The 11,539-nt window shown below is 47.1% G+C and overlaps 1 protein-coding gene across 1 annotated transcript in view; it reads right to left on the reverse strand.

Moving 5' to 3' along the window:
• The window catches only part of CDC5L (cell division cycle 5 like), a 97,516-nt gene extending 95,857 nt beyond the window's left edge, over positions 1 to 1,659 (reverse strand). Inside the window, 1 exon segment of the mRNA XM_075341186.1 lies at positions 1,484 to 1,659. Coding sequence (XP_075197301.1) covers positions 1,484 to 1,528 — 45 coding nt within the window. The 5' untranslated portion in view covers positions 1,529 to 1,659.
• Between the last annotated feature and the right edge of the window lie 9,880 nt (positions 1,660 to 11,539).

Here is an 11,539-nt window from a genome sequence, read left to right on the forward strand (position 1 = left end):
CAGAGGAAGGGCTACTACTCCCAGCACACTCCACCACCAGAGGAAGAACTACTACTCCCAGCACACTCCATCACCAGAGGAAGGACTACTACTCCCAGCACGCTCCACCACCAGAGGAAGAACTACTACTCCCAGCACACTCCACCACCAGAGGAAGGACTACTGCTCCCAGCACGCTCCATCACCAGAGGAAGAACTACTACTCCCAGCACACTCCACCACCAGAGGAAGGAACTACTACTCCCAGCACGCTCCATCCCCAGAGGAAGAACTACTACTCCCAGCACGCTCCATCCCCAGAGGAAGGAACTACTACTCCCAGCACGCTCCATCCCCAGAGGAAGAACTACTACTCCCAGCACGCTCCATCACAAGAGGAAGGAACTACTACTCCCAGCACACTCCATCACCAGAGGAAGGGCTACTACTCCCAGCACACTCCACCACCAGAGGAAGAACTACTACTCCCAGCACGCTCCATCACCAGAGGAAGGAACTACTACTCCCAGCACACTCCACCACCAGAGGAAGGGCTACTACTCCCAGCACACTCCACCACCAGAGGAAGAACTACTACTCCCAGCACACTCCATCACCAGAGGAAGGACTACTACTCCCAGCACGCTCCACCACCAGAGGAAGGACTACTACTCCCAGCACGCTCCATCACCAGAGGAAGGAACTACTACTCCCAGCACACTCCACCACCAGAGGAAGGGCTACTACTCCCAGCACACTCCACCACCAGAGGAAGAACTACTACTCCCAGCACACTCCATCACCAGAGGAAGGACTACTACTCCCAGCACGCTCCACCACCAGAGGAAGAACTACTACTCCCAGCACGCTCCACCACCAGAGGAAGAACTACTACTCCCAGCACGCTCCATCACCAGAGGAAGGACTACTGCTCCCAGCACGCTCCATCACCAGAGGAAGAACTACTACTCCCAGCACGCTCCATCACCAGAGGAAGGAACTACTACTCCCAGCACGCTCCATCCCCAGAGGAAGAACTACTACTCCCAGCACGCTCCATCCCCAGAGGAAGAACTACTACTCCCAGCACGCTCCATCACCAGAGGAGGAACTACTACTCCCAGCACACTCCACCACCAGAGGAAGAACTACTACTCCCAGCACACTCCACCACCAGAGGAGGAACTACTACTCCCAGCACACTCCACCACCAGAGGAAGAACTACTACTCCCAGCACACTCCACCACCAGAGGAGGAACTACTACTCCCAGCACGCTCCACCACCAGAGGAAGAACTACTACTCCCAGCACACTCCACCACCAGAGGAAGAACTACTACTCCCAGCACGCTCCATCACCAGAGGAAGGACTACTACTCCCAGCATGCACTGCCCCTCCAGCAGCTGTGTGTCCCTCCATATGCGGCTCTGGTGATGTGCGGCCCCGCAGTGCTGCTCCTGCAGTATGGCGGCCTCCCCGGCCTCGGCTGTCCGCCCTGCTCACCTCCGTGTTCCGCCACACGCCTCCCTTTATCATAATGCGCGGCATGGCTGCGGTGTGCGGGCTCCGTCACTGGCACTGTCCGGTATCCGTCCGCACCGGGAGGCTCTGACCGCGGCCGCTTGTGGTGGCGGAGACGCTGTGCCCGGGGGAGAACGGGCGGCGCGGGGTGAGCGGGATCCGCACAGCGCCCTCTGCCGGCCGGAGGCCGCGGTGTCCCTGCAGCTGCCGCACACTCCTGGGGAAATTTGCTCCTTGTGCCTTTAGTATTTGCTCCTTATTCTCTGCACATTTTCTGCCATTTCTTACTTGTCTTTCTTAAGTCTTTTCTTATTTTTCCTTGGTAACTTTCCATATCCAGATGTTTTGCGCAGATTCATGAGATGCGACTTTTCCCATAGTGAGGTCTCTGGAGTTTTCAGCATGGCACCACATTTTTTGGGGACAAATGTGCGACTTTTTAAAGGTTTTTTTTTATTTTGGGGTTAAATAAAAACCTGTTTAAAAAAAAAAAATTCTGGCCTGATTCACCACTTGTGTTTTCTGCACCAAATTCATCAACGTCGTCCAAGCAGGTCATGAATTTTCCACAAAATTGGGAAGGTCCATGGTTATTTGGCCCCTTTCAGCCCAAAAAATAGCAGGTTGCAGCTGCCCCAGAATTAGCACATCACATTACTTACGCCAATTCCAGCACTTTGCCCGCCTCTTCCCGATTACCCGGGATAATACTTTTGGGGTTGACGTCATGTCACTCAAGTGTCTTGCTCCAAACTCGCCGACTGTCATGGCAGCATGACACGCTGTTCAGACCATAGACTCTGATATTCCTCACTATGCTTTCTCTGGTGCTTCTGAGTTGCACAGGCAGGCTTGGGCGTCGACCAGATGTGTGCTCATAAGTGATTGGACTAGCAGGAGTTAATTTCTGCTAGCCTGTGACCTTTTTGATCACATGTTACGGGAGACCTATCACAGTTATTCCCCACCTTTTTAAGATGGAGGAATTTGTCTTCCTTTGCCGACTATAGCTTCCTGCTAGACTGGTCCGGGTGTTGTTGGTTTCCAGTATGGTGATTTATTGTGCTGTGAAATTCCTCCTGTCATCTGGTTTAGTTTTCCTCATCCTTTGTTGTCTGATTACTCAATGTAATCGTGCTGTGTGATGGAGTTTTGGTTTCCCTGTTTGTCTATCACTGTTGGTGTTTTTTACGCTCCTGTCCCGTCCCCACTCCTGGGGTAGGGAGGGATGGGGTACTAAATCAGGGCTAGTAAGGAACAGGGGTAGGAAGGCGGCCCAGACATCACCACCTTCAGATGTATCCCTGAGATCAGAGATAGCTAGCCTGAGGGCCAGTTTAGGAGCCCCGGTTCCCTGTTAACCCTTACCACCCTGTGATATATCAGCTGTGAAATGTCAGCTGGCATCAAGCCCAAAGGTTAGTAATGGAAAGGGGTCTATCAGACACCCCCATTACTAACCCGGTAAGTGTAAGGTTATTTGAATAAAGACTCTTCCACACTATCCTTTGTTCACCAATTTATTAAAAAAAAACCACGAAGATCCAATGCATAGTGGTCCCACGATGTCCCCCGAATCCATCGTCCAACCTATGGAGGCTTGTTCAGAGAAGGAGGCTGCATAGGTCACTCCCGGTCAGTGTCAGTCGTCAGTAGCCCAGTAAAGTCACCGAACATGAGAAGTTCCAGGTCGTGCACTGGCCAGCCAGCAGTGACTAATGGAGTAAGGATTTAGTGAACGTTTTCAGACCACTACACAATGGATTACATCAGATCTTCATGGGTTTTCTTCTTCATAAATTGGTGAACGAGGGATATTGTGGTGAAGTCTTTATTCAAATAAACTATTTTGTACCTGTGTGTGTTTTTAACTCTACTTGCCGGGTTAGTATTGGGAGTGTTTCATAGATGCCTCGCCATTACTAACCCCTGGACTTGATGCCAGCTGGCAATTCAGAGCTGACATCAACCCAAAAAGTATTAACCAAATTGCCACCGCACCAAAGAAATTGTCAAAGTGACAGAACTGGCTCATCTAATGAAATGTCCCAATTCTGGAGTGGCTGCAGGCTGGGAAGGGCCAAATAACCATGGACCTTACCAGCCTGGTAATACCAGCCCGCAGCGATCTGCTTTAGCTGCACTGGTTATCAAAAATAGGGGAGACCCCATGTCATTTTTTAACCCCTTCAGCCCCCGGGCACTTTCCGTTTTTGCGATTTTGTTTTTTGCTCCCCTTCTTCCGAGAGCCGTAACTTTTTTATTTTTCCATCAATCTTGCCATATAAGGGCTTTTTTTTTGCGGGACGAGTTGTACTTTTAAATGAAACCATAAGTTTTACCATATAGTGTACTGGAAAACGGCAAAAAAATTCCAAGTGCGGAAAAATTGCAAAAAAAGTGTGATCGTACAATAGTTTTTGGGATGTTTTATTCACAGTGTTCACTATATGGTGGTAAAACTGATGTATCTATGTGATGCCTGAGGTCAGTGCGAGTTTGTAGACACCAAACATGTATAGGTTTACTTGTATCTAAGGGGTTAAACAAAATTTCACAAGCTTGTACAAAAAAAGTGTCGCACGTTTTGCGCCATTTTCCAAAACCCATAGCGTTCTTATTTTTCGGGATCTGAGACTCAGTGACAGCTTATTTTTTGCGTCTCGACCTGACGCTTTTAACGGTACCATTTTTGCGCAGATGCTATGTTTTGATCGTCTGTTATTGCATTTTGCGCAAAATTTGCGGCGACCAAAAAACTTAATTTTGTCATTTGGAATTTTTTTGCCGCTACGCCATTTACTGATCAGATTTAATTGATTTTATATTTTGATAAATCGGGCATTTCTGAACGCGGCGATACCAAATATGTGTATATTTTTTTTAACCCTTTAATTTTCAATGGGGTGAAAGGGGGGTGATTTGAACTTTTAGGTTTTTTTATTTTTTTAAACCTTTTGTTTTTTATTTTACTAGTCCCCCTAGGGGGCTATAGCAATCAGCAATCCGATCGCTCTTATCTATCTGCTGATCACAGCTATACAGCTGTAAACAGCAGATACAGTCACTTCCTGTTTCACCCTGCTCCGAGCCGGGTGAAAACGAAAGTGAAACTTCGTAGCTGCAGGTGTCATCACAAGACCCTGTGCTACGATGGCAACCACCAAAAGTCACGTGATCATGTCATGTGACTTCCGATGGGGGCGGAGTAAGTTTCTGTCATGGCGGCGCCCATATACATATCGCTGCCAGATTTTGGCAGCGAAATGTAAGGGGTTAATGGCCGCGGGTGGAAGCGATTCCACCCGCGGCTAGCAGGCACACATGTCAGTTGTTGAAAACAGCTGATATGTGCGCGGATCGCCGCTGCCTGCTCACGTCAGGGGGCGGGGATTAACGGCACACGATCCATGACGTACCCAGTACGTCATGCGTCGTTAAGGGGTTAAAATTATCCAGTGCTGAACTGCCGAGCAATTCCAGCTGCATTGTGAAATGATTAGGCATAAGACACACGGCATGGAAATCGGAGCGAGTGGAATGCGATGTTTTATCGCATTCCACTCGAACCAAAATTACTCTATGTGGCAGCATCCATGAGCGATTATTTTCTCATCCCTAATCGGACCAAGAAAACAGTCGCAGCATGCTGTGGGTGTAACACGATCATTGTTTCCCTCGCACCCATTCAAGTCTATGGGGCGAGAGAAAAATCGTACTGCACTCACATTACACCAGTGTACTGTGAGTGCAGGGCGACAATGGCAATAGCCGGCAACGGAGGAGAGAAGAGAGAGAAGATGATAAATCCCTCCCTCCCTTCAGCAGTGCCGACCCGCCCCTCCTCAGCACCGACCCTCCACTCCTTAGTGACGGCCCTCCCCTCCTCAGTGCCGGTCCGACCCTCCTCATTGTTGGCCCTCCTCTCCTCAGTCCCGGCCCGCACCTCCTCAGTGCCGGCCCTCCCCTCCTCAGTGCCGGTCCGCCCCTCCTCAGTGCCGGTCCGCCCCTCCTCAGTGCCGGTCCACCCCTCCTCAGTGCTGGCCCTCCCCTCCTCAGTGCTGGCCCTCCCCTCCTCAGTGCCAGCCCTCCCCTCCTGAGTGCTGGCCCTCCCCTCCTCACTGTCGGCCCGCTCCCCGCAGCTGTGGTCCGATAACACGATCGGACCTCAGTCGCAATGACATTCGCATGACACTTGGCTCCCGCTGTGCTGCCAGCGTGAACCGAGTGTCATGCGAGAATCGCAGTAGTCCCCCTGTGGCCCCGGCCTTACCCACATAGATTCTCTGCATTATCCTGTCCTCTCTTGCATTTGTCTTTCAAGGGCAACCAGCCTTCTTGGGGGACTTGAGTTTGTGATGATGTAAAGATACAATATTCTCGACATGGAATGACCAACTTCTCTTGCTATGGCTGATAGGGTCACCCCTTTGGCCTTCATCTGAACAACCTTCTGCCGGAGGGTTTCAATCACTTTGGAAAGTTTAGCTGCCAGTTACATAGGGTTTGTCAGATAATTAAGGAAATTAGCACCAGATTCCAGATTAACACCAATAACTTGCAGGGATCTGAAAGTGTTCTCTAATTTTGATCAATGTTCTTTTTCATTTATCTCATTTACATTTTTATTATTTGCTTTACAATAAATTCAATTTATGAAATAAGCGGAAAATCCAGCGAATTTCCTCATGTCAGAATATAATCACACAGGACAACACAATGACCGCAACATTTAGGATATTGTGTGTTTTTCTCCAATTTTGATCTCCAGTGTGTGTATATATATACCGTATATATATATATATATATATATATATATATATATATATATATATATATATATAGTGGCCTCTGCGCTCCAAAATCTACAGTGCCTTGCGAAAGTATTCATCCCCCTTGAATTTCTCAACCTTTTCCCACTTTCCCACATTTCAGGTTTCAAACATAAAGATAAAAATTTAAAATTTTGTGGTGAAGAATCAACAACAAGTGGGACACAATTGTGAAGTTGAACGATATTTATTGCTTATTTTAAATTTTTGTAAAAAATAAAAAACTGAAAATTGGGGCGTGCAATATTATTCGGCCCCTTTAAGTTAATACGTTGTAGCGCCCCCTTTTGCTGCGATTACAGCTGCAGGTCGCTTGGGGTATGTGTCTATCAGTTTTGCACATCGAGAGACTGAAATTCTCGCCCATTCTTCCTTTGTAAACAGCTGGAGCTGAGTGAGGTTGGATGGAGGCGTTTGTGAACAGCAGTTTTCAGCTCTTTCCACAGATTCTCGATTGGGTTCAGGTCTGGACTGTGACTTGGCCATTCTAACACCTGGATACGTTTATTTGTGAACCATTCCATTGTAGATTTTGCTTTGTTTGGGATCATTGTCTTGTTGGAAGACAAATCTCCGTCCCAGTCTCAGGTCTTTTGCAGACTCCAACAGGTTTTCTTCAAGAATGGTTCTGTATTTGGCTCCATCCATCTTCCCATCAATTTTATCCATCTTCCCTGTCCCTGCTGAAGAAAAGCAGGCCCAAACTATGATGCTGCCACCACCATGTTTGACAGTGGGGATGGTGTGTTCAGGGTGATGAGCTGTGTTGCATTTACACCAAACATACCGTTTGGCATTGTGGCCAAATAGTTCGATTCTGGTTTCCTCTGACCCGAGCCTCTTCTTCCACATGTTTGGTGTCTCCCAGGTGGCTTGTGGCAACCTTTAAACGACACTTTTTATGGAAATCTTTGAGAAATGGCTTTAGGCCGCTTTACACGCAATGACATTACTAACAAGATGTCGTTGGGGCTCACAGAATTCGTGACGCACATTCGGCCTCGTTAGCAATGTCATTGCGTGTGAAATGCACGAACGACCGTTAATGATCAAAATTACTTACCTGATCGTTGACGCGTCGTTCCTTTCCCGATTATCGTTGCTGTTGCAGGACGCAGGATTGTTCGTCGTTCCTGCGGCAGCACACATCGCTATGTGTCACACCGCAGGAACGAGGAACATCTGCTTACCTGCAGCCGCCCGCAATGAGGAAGGAAGGAGGTGGGCGGGATGTGCGTCCCGCTCATCTCCGCGCCTCCGCTTCTATTGGGCGGCCACTTAGTGACGCCGCTGTGATGCCGCACGAACCGCCCCCTTAGAAAGGAGGTGGTTTGCCGGCCACAGCGACGTCGCTAAGCAGGTAAGTAGTGTGACGGGTGTAAGCAATGTTGTGCGCCACGGGCAGCGATTTGCCCATGACGCACAACCGACGGGGGCGGATACCCACGCTAGCGATATCGCTGCGTGTAAAGTGCCCTTTTCTCCTTGACACTCTTCAATAAAGGCCAGATTTGTGCAGTGTACGACTGATTGTTGTCCTTTGGACAGACTCTCCCACCTCAGCTGTAGATCGCTGCAGTTCATCCTGAGTGATCATGGGACTCTTGGCTGCATCTCTGATCAGTCTTCTCCTTGTTTGAGATGACAGTTTGGATGGACGGACGGGTCTTGGCAGATTTGCAGTGGTATGATACTCCTTCCATTTCAATATGATTGCTTGCACAGTGCTTCTTGGGATGTTTAAAGTTTTGGAAATCTTTTTGTAACCAAATCCGGCTTTAAACTTCTCCACAACAGTATCACGGACCTGCCTGTTGTGTTCCTTGGTCTTCATCATGCTCTCTGTACTTTACACAGAACACTGAGACTAAAACAGCATTGGATCATTCAGAGATCCTCAATGAACTTTTGGAGTGAGTTTGCTGCACTGAATGTAAAAGGGACGAATAATATTGCACGCCCCAATTTTCAGGTATTTATTTTTCACAAAAATTTAAAATAAGCAATAAATATCGTTCAACTTCACAATTATGTCCCACTTGTTGCTTCTTTACCATAGAATTTCATTTTTTTATCTTTGTGTTTGAAGCCTAAAATCTGGGAAAAGGTTGAAAAAAAATCAAAGGGGCTGAATACTTTTGCAAGACACTGTAAATACCCCCTCCATCTGAGCCACATGTGCCCAAATCACCATAATTATCAGACAGTTCATAAATAAGCATAGGGGGTAATCTAGATTACTAATTGTAGTAAATAAAGTACTAAATAAAATAAAACTTAACTTTTATTCATTCACTTGTTCATAAATTGCATAAAGTGCACTGTACACACAATTAAGAACACTTAGGGGTGCTTCACACACAGCGAGATCGCTACTGAAATCGCTGCTGAGTCACGTTTTTTGTGACCTCATTAGCGATCTCGCTGTGTGTGACACTGAGCAGTGATCTGGCCCCTGCTGTGAGATCACTGCTCGTTACACACAGCCCTGGTTTGTTTTTTTATTGTTGCCCTCATGCTGTGACGCACAGATCGCTGTGTGTGACAGCTAGAGAGCGACGAAATGAAGCGATCAGAGAGCAGGAGCCGGCATCTGGCAGCTGAGGTAAGCTCTAACCAGGGTAAACATCGGTTACCCGATATTTACCTTCGTTACCAGCCTCCGCCGCTCTCACGCTGCCAGTGCTGCCGGCTCCTGCTCTCTGCACATGTAGCTGCAGTACACATCGGGTTAATTAACCCGATGTGTACTGTAGCAAGGAGAGCAGGGAGCCAGCGCTAAGCAGTGTGCGCGGCTCCCTGCTCTCTGCACATGTAGCTGCAGTACACATCGGGTTAATTAACCCGATGTGTACTGTAGCTAGGAGAGCAGGGAGCCAGCGCTAAGCAGTGTGCGCGGCTCCCTGCTCTCTGCACATGTAGCGACGTTATGATCGCTGCTGCGTCGCTGTGTTTGACAGCTAAGCAGCGATCAAGACAGCGACATACAAGGTCGCTGCTACGTCACAGAAAATGGTGACATAACAGCGACGTCGTTGTCGCTATGTGTGAACCCAGCCTTAGTACAGGAACAGCTCATCTAAACCCTCTATAGAGATACACAATCTTATCTCTCCTACTGTGATTATTTAAAGGGACCTGTCACCAGATTTGGTGACTATAAGCTGCGGCAACCACCAGTGGGCTCTTATATACAGAATTCTAACATGCGGTATATAAGAGCCCAGGACCAGGTCGTGCAGGTACATTAGGCGCCTCTGAGGCTTCGGTCGCCACAGGGTACTGCACCTTAGTTAAGGTGCGGTACTCATCTTCAGGTCCCCCAATGGTGTGTCTGGTGGGTGTGGTGCAAAGTGTTCCTAGGATTTTGACTGGCTTGGCTCTTAGCAACACCAACAGACAGGGATCCGGAACCAAGGAGGATGCAGATACCGTGCAGAAGGGCAGATTGCACGATACCCTGTGACGAACATCCGGCTGCTTTAGCGATGTCGTTGCGTGTGACACCTATGAGCGATTTTGAATCCTCGCAAAAACGTCCAAATGTCATCGGTGACATCACCCCCTCTTCCCAAATATCATTGCTGCTGCAGTAACAATGTTGTTTGTCGTTCCTGCGGCAGCACACATCGCTATGTGTGACGCCGCTGGAACGACAAACATCTCTTAACCTGCGTTCACCAGAAAAGGAGGAAGGCAGGAGGTGGGCGGCATGTTCCGGCCGCTCATCTCCGCCCCCTCCCTTTCTATTGGGCGGCGGTTCAGTGACGCTGCTGTGATGTCACTGTGACGCTGAACAAACCGCCCCCTTAGAAAGGAGGCGGTTCGCCGGCCACAGCGACGTCGCTGAGTAGGTATGTGTATGTGACGCTGCCGTAGCGATAATGTCGTTACAACGACGGGGCCTGGTGCTATTGCACACGACATCGGTAGCGATGTCGCAGCGTGTAAAGCGGCCTTAACACATTTTAGGATCCATTTGGTCTTGCTATTTCTTGTAAAAGTGTATAAATTGGGGTTAAAGAAACATTTTTAGGTTCCTGTGAAGCACCTGAAGGGTTAATAAACTTCTTGAATGTGGTTTTGATTACTGTGAGGGGTGCAGCTTTTAGAATGGGGTCACTTTTGGGTATTATCTGTCACCTACCGTAGGCTTCTCAAAGTCACTTCAAATGTGATGTGGTCCCTAAAAAAATGATTTTGCAAATGTTGTTGGAAAAATGACAAATTGCTCATTAAATTTTAACCCTTTGTTACCTTCCTAACAAAAAAAAATGTTTCAAAAATGGCACTGATGTAAAGTAGACATGTGGGAAATGTTATTTAGTAACTATTTTTTGCGGCATAAGTCTCTGGTTTAAGGATATAAAAATTAAAAATTTGAAAATTGCTAAATTTTTGGCAAATTTCTGATTTTTTTTCACAAATAAACAAAAAATATCATCCTAAATTTACCACTTTCATGAAGTACAATATGTCACAAGAAAAAAAAAATCTGAGAATCAGTAGGATCTGTTGAAGCGTTTAAGAGTTATAACCTTAGGAAGTGACACTGGTCAGATTTCTAAAATTTGGCCTGGTCACAGGTCAAAATTGGCTCCATCAGGAAGGGGTTAATGAAAATATCTTTCAACTTTCTTTCCCATGGCATGTGAATGTTGTACAGGAAGAGAGAGTCCAGATCTTGAGTAAGAGGGTGCTAGGTCTGTAGACCCAAACCAGAAGACATTGATCGTTGTTAAAGAACAATACAGTGGAACCCTGGATTACGAGCATAATTGGTTCCAGGAGTGCGCTCTTAAACCAAGTTACTCTTATATCAAAGCGAATTTTCCCATAGGAAATAATTGAAACGCAGTCATTTCGTTCCACAACCCAAAAATATTTGCCATATTTATACAAACTTATTACAGTAATACAAACTAATATACTGTAGTCATATAAAATTATTACAGTCACTAATACACAATACTGTACAATACAAAACATATAAAGCAAATTAAGCTGCACTTTAGCTTACAATAAATTATTGGTGTGCGGGAGGTGCAGTATAAGCAATGTGCTGCACTGGTTAGCCGAAAGAAAGTACAATAATGTATTCACAAATGCAAAATGATAGAAATGATATATAGTATATACTGTACAATGGTACACTGTATACAGTACATATGTAAAGAAAGTTACCTCCAGAGCGGGTCAGAGCGCG

The sequence above is a fragment of the Anomaloglossus baeobatrachus genome, chromosome 3, assembly GCF_048569485.1.
Source record: "Anomaloglossus baeobatrachus isolate aAnoBae1 chromosome 3, aAnoBae1.hap1, whole genome shotgun sequence".
In the NCBI taxonomy this organism is placed as follows: Eukaryota; Metazoa; Chordata; class Amphibia; order Anura; family Aromobatidae; genus Anomaloglossus; species Anomaloglossus baeobatrachus.